The 18540-nt window shown below is 37.1% G+C and overlaps 1 protein-coding gene across 2 annotated transcripts in view; it reads left to right on the plus strand.

Moving 5' to 3' along the window:
* The first annotated feature begins 854 nt into the window (after window positions 1-854).
* LOC136031827 (pyruvate dehydrogenase [acetyl-transferring]-phosphatase 1, mitochondrial-like) overlaps window positions 855-18540 on the plus strand; it is a 34958-nt gene continuing 17272 nt past the window's right edge. Inside the window, exons 1-2 of one of the 2 annotated variants that reach the window (XM_065711654.1) lie at window positions 869-899; window positions 4620-4733. In XM_065711654.1, the coding sequence (XP_065567726.1) occupies window positions 4721-4733 (13 nt within the window). In that variant the 5' untranslated portion in view covers window positions 869-899; window positions 4620-4720. Of the gene's footprint in view, window positions 900-4619; window positions 4734-18540 lie in introns of both variants that reach the window. The other variant, XM_065711655.1, reaches the window with a different exon arrangement.

The raw sequence follows: 18540 nt of genomic DNA on the forward strand, positions 1-18540 counted from the left end.
ATTTCGGTTTCAGGCTGATTTTTTTTTTACTTCTTGGTTTTGAACGTAATGGATAAGGATTGAATACCTAATAATGCACAATAATTAAGTATATAGGCCTCATGGACTAAACAGGCTGATAGAGTAAAACTGACGCTTAATTGAATAAAATTACCAACACCCCCGCTTGTGCAGTCATAAATTGACTAGCGCTTTACTGAATGCAAAAAAAGGGAATGAAGGCTATTTGCTCACTGCTAGAAAAAAAACAGCAATTTAGAAGGAAGTCACTATTATCCATTATCGCCCTTGAGCTTAGGGATCATATTTATCTGCTAAATTCACCAGTGGTATATTATAGTTTGGAACCAATATATATATATATATATATATATATATATATATACAGCACAGAGGTAAATTTTCTGTTTGTTACTATGTATTCTCTATTGATTGTATAACACTGTTTTCAGCCAAATTTTGGTACGCATGCAATATACCGAGTGTGTAATGAATAATTCGCTCTTTTCTTTTATGCATATTTTGCTTTCAGTAAAGTACTAGTCAATTTTACGTCAAGGGTGGTAATTTTAGAATGGTGCTAGTCAAGTATACGTGCAGGGGTGGTAATTTTGTTCGTTGACTAGACCCTTATTTTCTTTTGACCTATACTAATATGTAGTTTATCTGATATGGCGATTGTGTTTTATCCTCATTTTATCCATAATAGCGCTACAACAGGGCATAATAGGGTTATAATAGCGTTCGCTATTTTTGGACTTGTGTGGGCTCTTTTTGGGCTAGTGATTGCGTGGGTCTGGGTTATGCGTTCTGCCAAATATCCGGCAACTAAAGTCCTCTCAGATATAAAAAATTCTCGATATATTTATCTATCAGGATAAGCTACCAATATTTTTTTAGTTAGTACCGAAGGTTTTCTTGGAGGAGGGGGGTGCATTTTTCCACAATAAATCCATTTTATAGTTCATTTTAGGTTTTGATAGGGTGTAAGACTAAGAGACGAGTCGTACTTAAGAAAACATGTTAAGACAAAAATTCTTACTCCATAATAGCCTATGCAAAATATTACTAGTTAACACATTTGCAGCAGAAGAACCTTTATATTCACTTCTTTCCCTGTATTTCCAGTTTTGCCACATTTCTAAATATTGGTTTCCATTCCCTAAGTCTTGAAAACCATTTACAAACAAATGCCAAAACACCATCCAAATTAACCAAATCTAACTTAACCTAACATAATGCATCACTACTCATCTAATTGTATGTTTTTTTTAGAAATAATTTGATGACACTGATGGTGTTTAATTACATATATAGAGTATTTGAAAACAGAAAAATGCAACATAATTTATGTTTGTTTTTCAGAATTTTGGCGAGGAACTGTAGGCTACAACAATGAAATAAGTGAAGATAAAAGTGTCTCTTCTTGAAAATATGTTAAATAGGATTATTTTGTATATTATGAAGTAAGAATTGTTTTCTTAACATGTTCCTTATGCATAGCTATTCTCATAGGCTTATACCTTTAATAGAGCTAAAAATTATGCTTATTAAATAAACTATGATAATAACAGCCAGCTAAATATTGATCAGTTCATATTACTACAAATAAAATGAGCATGCCCCTAGGTACTATTTTTTATGTTCTTTCTGAATATAATAATTTCTTTTTTCACAAAATTCAATCTCAAACAAATTTTTTTCATAAAGTTCCATTTTGTAAGGTTGTATAATTTGCAAACATTGATTTGTCAAGGTGAAGTTGAATAACAGATGTTCAAAACAAATCTGCCATGTTTCTTCTTACTCAGTTAGGCTGCTTAAAAACAACAGTTTCACCTATATATAAAAAAATATCAAAGTTGAAAAAACACATGGCAGATAGGCTAGAAAAATTGAAAAATTATTTTGCATTTTTTATGCAGCTGAATTTTGACAAATCAATGCTTGCATATTATATAACTTTAACAAAATGGATTTTACAAAATAGCAAGTTTGAAACCAATGTTTTAACCCTTTTTATACCAAAAAATATAGAAAGAAATTATAAGTTTTAAGTGGGCAAAAAAGGCTTAAAACTGAGTTTGCAAGAAAAACAATTATTATATACAGAAAGAGCATAAAAATGACATCTAGTGGTATGTTTACTTTATTTGTATGTCAATAATATGAACTGTTCAATACTGTAATAGCTTTAGATTTGTTGACCACAGGGCAAGCTGGTACTTGAGTGAGTAGGCAAGGCTATATAGTTTCTTTAAATGTTGGACAAGTTAAGGAGGCATATTAGCCTAGACCTATATTGAAAGGATGAGCTTGGTAAATTTTCAGTTTTCAACTTAGTTCACCTAGGATGAAAATGAATACAAGAACTTTTAAAAAGAGCCTGAAACACCTCAGAAATGACATCACAGCAAAACTGAGATCATTTTTTAGAAATTTGTGACTTTTCACAAATTACTGCAAATTCATTTTTGTAATAGCATTTTACTATTAAGACAGTAAAATTTTAGTTTAGTTCCTTTTTTCTATCTTGGAAAGGGCTTAGGTTGGAGCAATGAAACTGTTAAGGATCATCTGCAGACTAAAGTATATCCCAGGAAAGGATTTTCAAGTATTTACCTCTACTCCTTCTCTCTCTAGAGGACTGTGACTTTTGATGACCTTTAAAATTCTTTATGTTATGAAAGTGAAACCCTGCCAAACAGCTTATGTTTAAATAAAGTACACAATTTTGTGTTCTTTTTTAGTTTAAAAACAGTTTTTAAACTGTTTTCAGCTTCACAACTTTGCTCAATCCCAGTTGGTTGATTGGATTAATGATGCATTTGAAGCTGGTCTTATACCTGCAGCTGTGTTTTTGGATATGAGAAAAGCATTTGATATGGTGGACCACTTGGGGCCTATTCAAGCTCTTGACTCGATTGGGGTGAAGGATTCAAGCCTTGAGTGGTTTTCATCATATCTACATGACTGGTATCAGATAGTACAGAATAGATCATTTTTATCTTCAAAAAAGAAAATAGAGTACAGGGTCCCACAAGGGTCAATCCTGTGACCCCTCCTATTCATCATTTTTATTGATCAAATGAAGCATTACCTGTTGGAGGCTGGTGTCATCTTGTTTGCAGATGACATTTTGCTCTTTCTAGCTGCACCTTAGCTTGATGTTTCATATAATAAAATTCATGATGCTGTCTCTGAATTTCTAACCTTTTCTCAACAAAATTTGTTAACCCTAAACTTTTGTAAAGCTTTTTTCATGATAATCTTTAGACTTTCATCAAGTGGTTGCAATGATCAAATCATCATTCAAGGAAAAGTGATAAAAAGAGTAGCAACAACAAAATATCTGGGGTTTTTAATTGATGAAAACCAGTCATGGAAAAACCATTCAAATGCTATAGCTGAAAAATTAAGGAGAGGTCTTGGGGTGATGCAAAGAATTAAAAATCTAGTCCCCAAAAAATTCTAAAAATGATTTATTTTTCTATATTTTGTCCATATATTAGCTATGGATGCTCTATATAGGCAAGTAATTTTGTAACATGTTTCAAAGAACTACAAAAACTTCAGAATAGAGCTGTAAAATTATTATCGGAATTTTTTGATTCTGATGAAGTTCCTGCTCATGAGCATTTTAAAAAGAATAAGTTAATGGATGTATCCAAAATTCAAGATTACCAAGTCGTAATTTTCTAGTATAAATATTTGAATTGCCTGCTCACCCCTGCTTTTGAAAATATTTGTGCTTTTAATAGAGACCATCATGATCATAATACAAGAAAAGCTGATAACTTTAACCCATGAGTTTAGGAGTACTACTCAGGCATCTTTTGTGATTTGCCATTATGGTCCCCATGTTTGGAATATTTTCCCCAAGGGTGTAAAAAATGTGCCTAGTCTTCCAGCTTCAAATCATGGGTAAAGAAGTTTCTTTTATCTCATGAGTGATTTTGATGTAAGGCCTGTTCCAGGTTGTCATTCTATTCAAGCCATTTCCCTGATTTATTTGCTGTTAATTTTTTTCCATTAATTTTTTTCTGTCTTCTTCTTGTCTTTTCCTCTTCCTCTTTCTTTCCTTTCTTCCTTCATCAGTTGAGTTTCTTTTGTATTGAGTAGCGTGAAATGAACGTGGTTTTAATTAGCTGAGGGTGATAACCTTGCTTGCCCTTCCAAGCTTATTGCCTTTCTTGGCAGGCAAATGGCAAATAGTGTTTATTTTCTTTTCTTAATAAATGTATATCTCATATCTCAAAGATCTTTTAAGGCTTTGATTTCTAGACAGCAATGCAAATGATCTTTCCAACAGCTGGTTCAATTCTTCTTCTATACCTGCCTGGTTTATATTGTCTAGGGTCAGTCCTATGAGCTTGCAATTATCTGTATACAGTGTCAAAGGATCTTTCAAGTAGGTTATACAATAATTGATATACATGCTCAATAATGCAAGACCCAAAATGGTCCCATGAGGTATTCTACTCTTGAGTGGTTGCAATTTGCAAAGGACAACATTGCTGTTGTAGCTGCACATCATCACTCTCTGAGTCCTGTCAGTAGAAAAAAACTTCTATGAAATCTATGATATTTGTGTGTACTTCATATGCCTTTAATTTCAGAGCTAGTAGTTGGTATTGAACTTTGTCAAAGGGTTTGGCTTGGTCAAGCAATATTACATCCACAAGTAGACAATCATCTAAGAGTCTAGTCAAAAAGTCATATGACTCAATTAGGTAGGTATCAATTGAATATCCTTTTTGAAAGCTATGTTGGCTTTTGCTAAGCAGCTGTTGTTTTTTTTTTTAGGTGGGAAACCAGTGTTTTGTTTATAATTTCCTCAAGTACTTTGCATCCAGCAATGTAAGACTTGTTGGCAGATAATAACAAGGACCTTGCCTTCTTGTATGTCAGCTTACTATTAGCATGCCTATAATCATTCAGAAGTAAAGAATATCTTAAACATTGTTGCAATGTGTTCAGCTAATTTTTTTTTAACAGTCTTGGGCATATATTGCCTGGTTCAGTAGCTCTGTAAGCATCAGGCTTTTAAGCCTATTTTTGATGTCTTTTATATATATATATATATATATATATATATATATATATATATATATATATATATATATATATATATATATATATATATATATATATCTATATATATATATATATATATATATATATATATATATATATATATATATATATATATATATATATATATATATGGCATGGCCATTTGTTCTGAGATTAATTGCTCTGGCAAAGGGGGGGGGGTGAGCTCTGGACTGGGCAGAGAAATTTAAGTCAGAGCTGGAAAGCTGTTTTACCATCTTCACTCATTAGGTCTGGAATATCTTGTTTTGACAGGTTAACTGCTGAAACATGGTACCAAAACCTCTTTTTGGCTTAATTTAGGGGCAGCAGCAGTTGCTTCTTCATGGTCCCTCACAACCTTCCAAGTCAAAATTCTTAGTATTTTTCTATGTTTCTTAAACATGCCACAATGGTTATCATGTTTACCCTTTACATACTTGGTCCATGGTCTTTTCTTTTTCCTTGTTGCTCTTTTTGCTTCTTTTGGCGTGTATGGAACTGTTTTAGGCAGCAATGATCAATATTTGTAGTTGTTTTTCTTTTCAGTACCTTAAATGATTTTCTTAAACCTTTCCCAGCTTTTTTCAACATTCCTACTTTCAACTGCATCTTCCCATTTGACCCTGGATAGGTCCTACCTTATCTGCTCATTAATTAAACATTTTTTTCACAAAAGAAGTTTTTCAAAGTAAAGTAAAGGCCTTATTAAACTTCTGATCAGAACAAATAAGAACCTATAATAATTCAAACTCAAAGCAGCCAAAAATTACTATTAAAGAATAAATGAAACCCAAAACAAACAGAAATTAATAAACAATCATAGCCAAAAACATACAACAGATACTAATATAAATGAATAAATAAGTGTTAAAACAAGTAAAACTTAAATTGAATATGCAAATCAAATTAGATAATGGAGGGCCAGGGGTCAGCTCCCATGAGTTTTGGAATAGCATTTTTTTTTATATTCTTTGAAGGGGGAGAGGGGGGCATGAAGGGCAAGGGGCCACCTCCCATAAGTTTTGGAATAATAAATTGTTTTTTTGTTGTTTTTTTGGGAGGAAGAGGGGATGGGCCATGGAGGGCCAGCAGTCAGATCCCATAAGTTTTGGAATGAAATATGATTAATAATTGTTTTCTTTGGGGGGAGGGGGCATGGAGGGTCACGGGTCAACACCTGTAAGTTTTGGAATTATATATAGTTAAATATTTTTGGGGGAGGGGGGTCAGCTTCCATAAGCCTTAGAACCGAATATCAATAATTTTTTTTTTTGGGGGGGGGGATTAGGCAACAAAGGGCCAGGTGTCAGCTCCCATATGTTTAGAATAAAATATTGTTGATATATTTTAGTGGGGGGATTGGCTCTGAAGGGTCAGGCATCAGCTCCCATAAGTTTGGAGTAAAATATTTTTTTTAATCTTTTTTTTTTGGGGGGGGGTCTGTCCATGGAGAGCCAGGGGTCAGCTCCCATAAGTCTGGAACAAACTTTGTTAATTTTGGGGGGATCAGGCCAGGGATCAGCTCCCAAAAGTCTTGGAATCAAATATTGTTAATGGTTTTTTTGGGGAGGTGGGATTGGACCCTGGAGGGCCATGGATCCGCTCTCATAAGGTTTGGAATAAAATATTGTTAATATTTGTTTTAATGGTGATGGGCCAGGGGTTCAGCTCCCATATGTTTAGAATGAATCTTTGTTAATCTTGCTTTTTGGGCAGGGGGAGGGGCTCTAGATGGCTATGGGTCAGTTCCCCTAAGTTTGGAATAAAATATTGCTAACATTTTTTGGGAGGGGTCTGTCAATGGAGGGCCAGGGGTCAGCTCTCATAATTTTGGAATAAAATATTATTGGTATTTATATAGGGTGGAATTTAGGGTGGGGGTTTGCTCCCGCAAGTTTTGGAATAAAATATTGCTACTTTTTTTGGGGGGAGGAGGTCAAGCCAGAGGACCAGGGGTCAACTCCCATAAGCTTAGGAATGAAATATTTTTATTTTTTTGTTGGGCGGTTTAGGTCTGGAGGGCCATGGGTCAGCTCGCAGAAGTTTTTAAATACAATATTGTTAATAGTTTTCTTTTTAAGGGAGGTGGGTTGGGACATGGAGGGCCAGGGGTCGGCTCCCTAAAGTTGTGAAATTAAATATTGTTATTTTTTTCCTTAGGGGAGATAGGCCATGGAGGGTCAGTTGTTAGCTCCCATAAGTTTTGAAATAAAACTTTGTTAATAAGCTGATCATTATTTTTACTGGTGACATCACTGTACATGTGTTCAAAATATTTAGAGTTTTTATGATTGTTCTTTCACTGACTCTTAAAAGGATTAATCGCTATTTGAACTGTTATTTATAAGTTTTGAAATACAATATGATCAAAAAATTTCCTCCTTTTTATCGGGGGGGGGGGGTCAGGCCAGTTAGGTCCATGGGTCAGCTACCTTAAATTTTGAATAAAAATAATTAATAAATCTTTCATAAATTTTTTCGGGGGGATCGGGTCATGGAGTACAAGGGGACATGGAGTACAAGGGGTCAGCTCCCATAGGTTTCGGAATAAGATATTGTTAATAAATGTTTTTTTGGGGGGTCTGGCCCTGTAGAGCCAGGGGTAGGGTCCCTTAAGTTTTGGAATAAAATATCATGAATAACTTTTTTTCTTTTTGTTGGGGGCGGGGGGGGGGTCAGGCCATTTAGGTTCTATTTTAGGCCATTTAGCTCCCATAGGTTTCGGAATAAGATATTTTTAATAAGTTTTTTGTTTTTTTTGGGGGGGGGGTTTCGCCCATGTAGGTCCAGGGGTGAGCTCCGTCAAGTTTTAGAAGAAAATATCATGAACGAATTTTTTTGGGGGATTGGGCCATGGAGGACCAGGGGTCAGCTCCCATAGGTTTTGGGGTAAAATAATACTGCTAATAAGTTTTTTTTGGGGGGATCAGGCCATGGAGGGCCAGGGATCAGCTGTCACAAGTTTTGGAATCAAACATCGTTTATGATTTTTTTGCGGGAGGTTGGATCGGACCTTGGAGGACCAGGGTCCACTCCCATAAGGTTTGGAATAAAATATCGTCAATAATTTTTTTAGGGGTAATAAGGCCAGGGGGTCAGCTCCCTTATCTTTTGAATAAACCATTGTTAATCTTCTTTTTTTGGACAGGGGGAAGGAGTGGGCCCTGGAGGACCAGGGGTAAGTTCCTATTAGTTTGGAATAAGATATTGCTAAAAAAAAATTGGAAGGAATCTGCCAATGGAGGGCCAGAGGTTAGCTCTCATAATTTTTGGGATACAGTAGGATATCATTAATATTTTTGGGGGGATTAGGCCATGGAGGGTCAGGAACAGCTCTCATAATTTTAGGATTAAATATTGTTGATATTTTTTGGTGGGAGTGGGGCATTTAGTGTGGGGGATCTAACCTTGTTATGGCACTTGGTATTAACCAAGTGACATATAGCAATCGCAAATTCTGTTGGTCTGTCGGTCCCAGTTTTGTTACTTTAGGCACTTCCAGGTAAGCTAGGACGATGAAATTTGGCATTCGTATCAGGGACCAGAACAGATTAAATTAGAAATAGTCGTTTTCCCGATTTGACCATCTGGGGAGGAGTGGGGGGGGGGCGTTAATTCGGAAAAAATAGAAAAATTGAAGTATTTTTAACTTACGAACGGTTGATCAGATCTTAATGAAATTTGATGTCTGGAAGGATATCGTGTCTCAGAGTTTCTACTTTAAATCCCGTCCGGATCTGGTCACATTGGGGGGAGGGGGGGTTGGGAGGGGGAAGCCTAAAATCTTGGAAAACACTTAGAGTAGAGGGATCGGGATGAAACTTAGTGGGAAAAGTAAGCACAAGTCCTAGATACATGATTGACATACCCGGAACGGATCCGCTCTCTTTGGGGTAGTTAGGGGGGGGGGTTAATTCTGAAAAATTAGAAAAAATGCGGCATTTTTAACTTACGAACGGGTGATCGGGTCTCAATGAAATTTGATATCTAGAAGGATATCGTTTCTCAGAGCTCTTACTTTAAATCCCAACCGGATCTGGTGACTTTGGGGGGGGGGGTTGAGAGGGGAAACCTAAAACTTGGAAAACACTTAGAGTGGAGGGATCGGGATGAAACTTGGTGGGAAAAATAAGCACAAGCCCTAGATACATGATTGACATAACTGGAACGGATCCAATCTCTTTGGGGTAGTTGGGGGGGGGGGGTATTTCTGAAAAATTAGAAAAAATGAGGTATTTTTAACTTATGAACGGGTGATCGGATCTCAATGAAATTTAATATTTAGAAGGATATCGTGTCTCAAAGCTCTTATTTTAAATTCCGACCGGATCTGGTGACATTGGGAGGAGTTTGGGGTGGGGGAACCTAAAATCATGGAAAACGCTTAGATTGGAGGGATCGGGATGAAACTTGGTGGAAAAAATAAGCAGAAGTGTTAGATACGTGATTTACATAATTGGAACGGATCCGCTCTATTGGGGGGGGGGTAATTCTGAAAAATTAGAAAAAATTACGTATTTTTAACTTGCGAAGGAGTGATTGGATCTTCATGAAACTACATATTTAGAAGAACTCGTAACTCAGATCTCTTATTTTAAATCTCAACCGGATCCAGCGTAATAGGGGGGGGGGCAGGGGGGGACCTGAAATCTTAGAGAATACTTAAAGCGGTGAGATCAGGATGAAACTGGATGGGAAGAATAAAAACCTGTCTAAGATACGTAACTGATATAACCGGATCGGATCTGCTCTCTTTGTTGGAGTTGGGGGGGGGGGTAATTTTGAAAATTGAGGTATTTGTAACTTACGAAAGGGTGACCAGGTCTTAATGAAATTTGATATTTAGAAGGATCTTGTGCTTTAAAGCTCTAATTTTAAATTCCAACCAGATCCTGTGACGTTGGGGGGAGTTGGAGAGGGAAACCAGAATTCTTGGAAAACGGGAAAATTGGGGTATTTTTATCTTACGAATAGATGATCGGATCTTAATGAAATTTGATATTTAGAAGGAATCCATGTCTCAGAGCTCTTATTTCAAATCCCGACCAGATCTTTGACATTGGGGGAGTTTGAGGGGGAAATCTTGGAAAACACTTGGAGTGGAGGAATCGGGACGAAGCTTGCTGGATATAATGAGCAAGTGTCCTTGATACGTGATTGACAGAATCGTACTCGATTCGCTTTCTTTGGGGGAGTTGGAGGCAGGGGTTCAGTGCTTTGGCGAGTCAGGTGCTTCTGGACGTGCTAGGACGATGAAAATCGGTAGGCGTGTCAGGGACCTGCACAAATTGACTTGTTAAAGTCGTTTTCCCAGATTCGACCATCTGGGGGGCTAAAGGGAGAGGAAAAATTAGGTATTTATAATTTACGAACAGGTGGTCGGATCTTAATGAAATTTGACATTTAGAAGGATATCTTGTCTCAAAGATTTTTTTTTTTTAATCATGACCGGATCCGGTAATATTGGGGGGAGTTGGAGGGGAAACCTAAAATCTTGGAAAACCCTTAGAATTGAGGGATCTGGATGAAACTTTATGGGGAAAATAAACACAAGTCCTAGATACGTGATTGACGTAAATGGAACGAATCCACTCTCTTTGGGGGAGTGGGGGGGGGGGTTAATTCTGAAAAATTATAAAAAATGAGGTATTTTTAACTTACGAAGGAGTGATCGCATTGTTTGGTAAATGACGACTTATACTTATTGACGACATGACTGCCTGTCCATGGATTATTCTTTATGGTTGATTGTGTTTGGCTATGCTGTTTGACCTATGTGATTGTATGGATGAGTAGGGTTAAGGCCTCATTCAAGTGCTGGTCTATATTAATCACTAATTTAGGAAAACAGTCTTCCTTTTCTCCTTCTGTCTTTTTTTTTTTATATATATATGTGTTTGTGCTGTTGCATTGGTGATTTCTCTTTTCATGATATATATATATATATATATATATATATATATATATATATATATATATATATATATATATATATATATATATATATATGTGTATATATATATATATGTATATATATATATATATATATATATATATATATATATATATATATATATATATATATATATATATATATATATATATATATATATATATATATATATATATATATATATAGAAGGACCTCGTAACTCAGATCTCTTATTTTAAATCCCGACCATATCATGTGTCATTGGGAGGGAGTTGTGGTGGGGAAACCGGAAATCTTGGAAAAGACTTAGAGTGGAGAGATCAGGATGAAACTTGGTGGGAACAATAAGCACAAGTCCAATAACGGGGCTGATATAACTGTACCCGATTCGCTCTGTTTGGGGGAGTTAGTTCGGAAAAATTGGAAAAAAATGAGGTATTTGTAACTTACTAACGAGTGATCGGATCTTAATGAAATTTGATGTTTAGAAGGATCTTGTGCCTCAGAGCTCTTATTCTAAATCTCGACCAGATCCAGTGACATTGGGGGGAGTTGAAGAGGAAACCGGAAGTCTCGGAAAACGTGAAAATTGAGGCATCTTTATCTTACGAATGGGCGATCAGGTCTTAATGAAATTTGATATATAGAAATATTTTATGTCTCAGATGCTCCATTTTCAATTCGAATCGGATCCGGGGACATAGGGAGTTGGAAGGAGAAACAGAAATCTTGGAAACCAGAAATCTTGGAAAAGGCTTGGAGTGGAGGGATCGGGATGAAACTTGATGGGAAGAATAAGCACAAGTTCTAGATACGTGATTGACATAATTGGAACGGATCCGCGCTCTTTGGGGGAGATGGTGGGGTGTTAATTCAGAAAAATTAGAAAATTGAGGTATTTTTAACTTAAGAATGGGTGACCGGATCTTAATGAAATTTGATATTTAGAAGGAACTCATGTCTCAGAGCTGTTATTTTAAATCCCGACCAGATTTGGTGATATTTGGGGGAGTTGGAGGGGGGAACTGGAAATCTTGGAAAACGCTTAGAGTGGAGAGATCGGGATGAAACTTGGTGGGTAGAATAAGCAAATGTCCTAGATACTTGATTGACGTAACTGGACTGGATCCGCTCTCTTTGGGGGAGTTAGGGGGGTCCAGTGCTTTGGCGAGTTTGGTGCTTCTGGAGGTGCTAGGACGATGAAAATTGGCAGGCGTGTCAGGGACTTGCACAAATGGACTTGATAAAGTCGTTTTCCCCGATTCAACCATCTGGGGGGCTGAAGGGAGAGGAAAAATTAGAAAAAACGAGGTATTTTTAACTTACGAGTGGGTGATCAGATCTTAATGAATTTTGATATTTAGAAAGACCTCGTGTCTCAGATTTTAAATCCCGACCGGCATTAAGCCTCTGATTTTCCTTTTAAATCCATCTATTGATTTTTAGAATTTTGCTTGAGCTCTTGGCTCTTCCGGCCTCGTCACAAGTGCCATATGAGCTCCTAGTTCTTGTTTTTTTTTGGGGGGGGGCAGGCGGTCAGGTGCTGGAGGGCCAGGGGTCAGCTTCCATAAGTTTTGGAATACTATATTGTAGAATACTATATTGAATAATACTATTATTTCTTATCCACTTACAAAAGGGAAAAAGTGGAGTACAAGGAGAAAAACAAAGAACTACAAATAACACAAAGAACACACAAAAAAAAAAACAAATAACACAAATATAAGAAAAAAATATAACAAATTTAGCAAAAGAGGCGGATAAGATGATTGTTAGGACCAAGACAGATTGGCGCTTCATCAATTAAATTTGAACTTAGTTTTTCCAATGAAAGAACAATATCCGTTGCCTGATATTCACTAATTAACCTTCGGTTCCGAAATGATCGTGGTAAATAAAGTAGGAACTTTAAATACCGATAGTAATCCGTCTTGACCCTCTTTACCGTCTTGTCACCTTTATTCGAAAGCGTAAAAAAACCAGCATAAAATAACACAGAATGGTCGCAGAAACTCGAGTACAGCTTTGTAAGTGCTTGTCGCCGGAAATGTCCACGATTTTCAATAATTTTAGAATACACCAGTTAAAGCTTAAATTGAATATCCCTAATCATCTGAAAACGAAAAGAACTTAAAGAATTGCTAACAGAAATCCCAAGCCATCGAAAAGAAGTAACTTGTGGTACGGAAAAAGAAATGCAATCCAAAGGATGAGATGAACTAACCGCATTAAATATAAGAAATTCACATTTATCTACATTTAGCAATAATCCAATTCTTGCAAATGCATCAGCAACGGATCGGACAGAACGCGCTAAACCGGTCTCAGTTCGGCTAATAAGAAGCAAGTCGTCAGCATAAGCTAAGTATGATACGTCTGTGAATCCTGTAAAACAAGAACTACGTATACCAGACAAAACATTTTCAATAGAAGCATTAAAGATATGAGGAGAGAGAACTCCTCCCTGTCTCACTCCACACTTGACTGGTATATGTCCGAAAAATCACCATTTCCTGACTTTAATCTTAAATAAGAATTTGAATACCAAAACTTCAAAACCAGAATCACAGACGCATTCACACCAAGCTGACTAAGAGCATACCAAGCCTGAGCATGGCAAACACTATCGAATGCTCTAGATATATCAAGGGTGCAAAAATAAAGACTATAATTATTCCGAGTGGCTTCCTTAATAAGCTGCGCTAAAACACGATGAGCATGTTGACAGCTCAGACCTGACCGGAAGCCGAACTGGTTAGCCTCATAATTAACAAATTCATCGATATGTGGGAGTAGAACATACTCAAATAATTTACTTAGAGTACAGGCGACGGTAATTGGCCTGTACGAGTTACACGAATTTAGATATTTTCCTTTCTTTAATATAGTAGTAACACTTCCACATAAAAATGAATCAGGAACAATAGACCTTGAAAGGCACATCTGAAATAATAACTGAAGATGCGACAGGAGTTCAGCTGACCTCGGATCAAGATGAGCGGCACAACTACCATCAAGGTCACAAGACTTTGACTTCAACCGTCGAAGAGATTTCATAATATTAGCTTTATCAATAGGCATAATATGTCTTTGGCTCACACTATTAGGAAGAACTTTCGCCACTAAAGCAGTAAAACGGCTATGAACATCATAATTAATAGCGGAAAAGATGCATGTATAATGTTTAATCCACGACAATCTTGGAATAATATCACTAAAAGAAGATTCTTCGAGTTTCGGCACATTCAGAACATTTTGCCACTGTTTACCATTTGTCGGAAATTCAGCGCCCGAAAACCGAACTGCACGAAGATGACGCTTATAAACTGGTTTTGTTCTCTGCTTGATGCTAAAAACTTGACCACTTGAAGGTCTACCGCAAGCAATCCACATTTTCAACCAAAACTTGGCTTGGTTCTTCACTTTCTTAAGTTCCGGATCACACTTCCAAAAGGTCTTACGGGTGTTAAGTCGCACGCGAGTCAACGGAACAGCTATTGCTTCAGCTTGTTTAATTGAAGAAACGATATTTCTGTAGTAAGAGTTTAACTTACCACGAGCATCACTTACAAAATAACCAGCGCCAAGAAGACGATAAGGGACCGAAATAGTGGATAGCAGAGTAGCGAGAGTCGAAAAATAGAGCGACCAATTTGCATTATCCCAATCACGTTTGCAAATCCATTTTTTAGGCTTAGCAGGAGCACTGAAGCTGATTGTAGAGCTAATAGATAGATCTAAATTAAGAGGGAGATGGTCATAGTCTCTTTCCTCATCATCGACATGAACATCAGAGGTATGAAGAAGGGGCGAACACACACAATGGTCCAAATCAGAAACTGCTCCACTATTATGGATATATGAGAAGCTGCAATCTTTATTTATAGTCCTATGCGCGGCTGGTAGAGCATTTAGTAGGGTCTCAGATCGACTGGATGATATGTGAATGTTGCAATTTAGATCACCGGCAAGAAGCCATGAATAGCCAAGAGATTCAATTCCGCTAATTAGACCTTGTAGCTTATCACAAGACTTGGCAAAACTCGAGAACGATTGTACCGACTTTTTATCATGCGGCAGGTAAGCATTAATTAAGACAGAGTCACCAAGTCTTACAGCTAGAACATGCTCAGATGAGTGGTAGCACACCGGTGATAAATCTGCAAGATTCCATCTGATATAACACGCGAGGCCACCAGAAGGAATACCCCGAGTCCGTATAGCATTGGTACTAAAAACAATGTAATCACGATTCCTTTGTAAAAAGTTCACGCTGCAGGCAGGAAGCAAGTGTTTTTGTAGGAGAAGGACATCAAAACGGCTTAACTTTTCCTCCAGACTTGGCACTTTGTCTTTAGTCCCGTTAATGTTAAACGAGCACACCGAAATTTTGCGACAGTTCATTTATGAAGGCGCCCTGTAATGGTCTTAACAAGAGCCTGGAGACGAGGACAGCGAAAACCAAATGCCACATGATCATCACCGCAATTTGCGCATTTTCTCGGATCCGTACATGGGGTGTCTGTGTAATTTTCATGAGGACCAGAGCATCTAGCACATTTATAGCAGGTACTAGGACAGTTAGCAATTAGATGTTCAGGAGACTGACATTTGTTACAGCGTCTCGGGATTTTTTTAAATTCATAGACACGGATCAGTTCATATTCAATTTTCAACCCCAATCTAAGAGCCGAAATAAGAGACCCTTGATCACTAAAGGCAATCTTGACACACTGGGAATATCCAATCCGGGTGGCTTCAGCAACTCCAGAACAGTTCTTGAACAAAGATAAATCAAACGAGTCGCCAAATCTTGTGCGATTCCGTAGAACTTCCTTTCCAGAAACTTCACATCTGATCCACGCAAGACTGATCGGGCTGAATCACAAAAGCCGCTTGCTGCAACGCTGTCAATATTCACAGTTATTCTGTCTCTAGAGGCGCGAATATTCTCAACACATTCATTTCCGGCAATTTTATCAATCACAGCTTTTCGTTTCGATGGATTGTCAAGATCACGCGGTGTCTTCGTGATAACGATTGTCGCTTGATTCGTTACAACTGGAATTGAAGCATCACCGTCCCCTGGTAATCCTGGGAACTGGAGATCATAAGCAGTCACCTTATCTTTAATTTGCAGCAGGGTCTGATGAAGAGTATTAATTTTTTCCGAGAGCCTAGAATAGGCTACTGCAGGCAAACACGGAAACTCTGTGGGGGAACGTATCACAGAAACAGGAATGATAGGAAAAGGCTCAGTTTTCATTTTCTGAAACTGTTCAAGCATGTCCTTCAGGTGATTCATTAGAGCATTTGGTCCCCTGCGTTTAGGACAAGCATCCGTAATCGACAGCTTTTCCCACAGCAGCTTCTTCCTCATCGTAATATCAGCCAGCTCAAAAAAGTCAACAGCTGATTTCAAAATAACTACGTCTTCTACTCCTCTCTCCAAGTTGTACTGAAGAAAGTTCAGAACGGGGGAAAAAACTAAACATTCCGAAGGTTCAAGATCGAAGTCCATTTTCCTTGCACATTCGTCAATCAAAACCAGTAATGAAGGAACCTAGGAACAAGGGAAGTGTAAGGACCCCCTCAACCATTCCCCGCAATTTACGGGTAACTTAATACCGGCGGGTACAATACGTCGCTTGCGGGAGGTTCCTTCCCCTCTTCTGCTTGTTCCCAGTACACTTCTCAATGATATGAAATAAAAAATTATCTATGGTCACTGAAACTCTTATTTAGGGAGGGACTGGGTCATGGAGGATCAGGGGTCAGCTCTAATAGGTATTGGAATAAAATATCATGATTTTTTTTAGGGGGGGCGGGTCATGGACCAGCTCCCACAAGTTTTGAAATAAATTATTGTTAATAAGTTGTTTTTTAGAGGATGGGGGTAGGACCAGGGTTGGGATCAAATACCGGTAATAAACATTTTATTTTTTATGGGGGAGGGGGCTATGGATGGGTCAGCTTTCTTAACTTTTGTAAAAATTATTGTTAGCAAGTTTTTGTCAAGTGAGGGGGATGAGAGCTTATCTGGTCTTTGAACTATTTTAAAACCCCTTTTTATAAATATCTTATATACTCCTGGGGCTCCGGGGGGGGGGGGGTGGTGGTGTTGATGCTGCAACTTTTTATTTGATCTTTGAACTGTGCTAACAAAATTGCTATCTTAAAATTTTTATTGGAAGCATTTGGGAATAAAAAACAACTAACCGTGTTTTTTTTTGTTCCCAACACGTTTTTCTGCGTTGATACATTACTGCTATGATAGCTACCCTTTTGTAGACTCAACACTTTGAAAGTGAGCTCACTCTACTACAGCCTCTGCCTCCTGCCATATGAGAAAATGTATTCCTTAAATTATGAAGCGCAATAATTTTAAATAATACAGGTTTTTTTTTCTGTATGGTTAGAGGAATTGCAAATCTAAAAAGTTAGTGAAAATATTGGCTAGTTATTACACAAACTCTCTCATTTTACTTTTGCTTTTTTTCATGATTTTTGATGCTTTCAAGTGCCTGAACCTAGACTTCATTTTATTGCATGCCTGTGTTTAATGTATGTGAGGGACTGATAGATAATAAATGCTAATAATTGCTAGGGTATCAAGTCCCATCCATTTTGAAGAAAATAGTCTAATAGTTGTCTAATAATAGTACTAGTCTAATGATAGAGGGAAGGGACAACGAACTTCTAAAGGGGGACCTGTCCCTCTACTCCACCTATGACCAAGCCAAGAATCATTTATAAAATGCATAAATGAAAAAAAAAAATATTTAGAAAATTGATTTAAGGATGCGTTAGTAGTGGTTTCATTAAAATTTATACATGTGTGAATGTATAAAAAGTAGATTTGACAAGATGCAATTCGTCTTTCCTATACAAGTGCAAAAAGGAGTATGTTGCCAAGATTAACAGCATATCATTATGTAACAGTTTCTTCAAACCTGGCTTAAAAAGGAAACCACAAATATATTTTGTCTGGGTGCTAAGCAAATTTAAAGCTAAATAACTTCTAAAGTACTTAAAATTGGCAAACATGTTAGAGAGCGAGGTCAATACATATTGAGGTTCCACCACCTTTCCTGGGCCTCTCATCAGGATTTGTGTAGAAACAAGGAAAGGGGTAAAAGAGAATCCAACAAACACCAATCCTTATTTAGAATATAAAAAAAATTATGTCATATAAAGACGAACTTCTTGGGTGTTTCGTCCCCCCTCCAATGGAAAAATCCTTCGATAATCTCAATTACTGTTGTATGGATTTATCCATGCAACGCAATTCCCATTGTTGCTCAGAGGAAACAAAACCACCAAGTTGTTTTGGCTCTTTTAAGCGATTGTCTGGTTTTAAAAACATATCTTGCTTTCAGAACTTTTACAAGAAAGTGGCAGTGCTGAATAAATACCGTTCATTGTATTTTCTAAACCTTTGTTTTCAGTTTTTAGTTTGGATAGTATAATGAGAAACTATTCAAAGGAGAGTTGGATGGTTTAGCTAGTAA

Source organism: Artemia franciscana, chromosome 10 (genome assembly GCF_032884065.1).
Source record: "Artemia franciscana chromosome 10, ASM3288406v1, whole genome shotgun sequence".
Taxonomy (NCBI): domain Eukaryota; kingdom Metazoa; phylum Arthropoda; class Branchiopoda; order Anostraca; family Artemiidae; genus Artemia; species Artemia franciscana.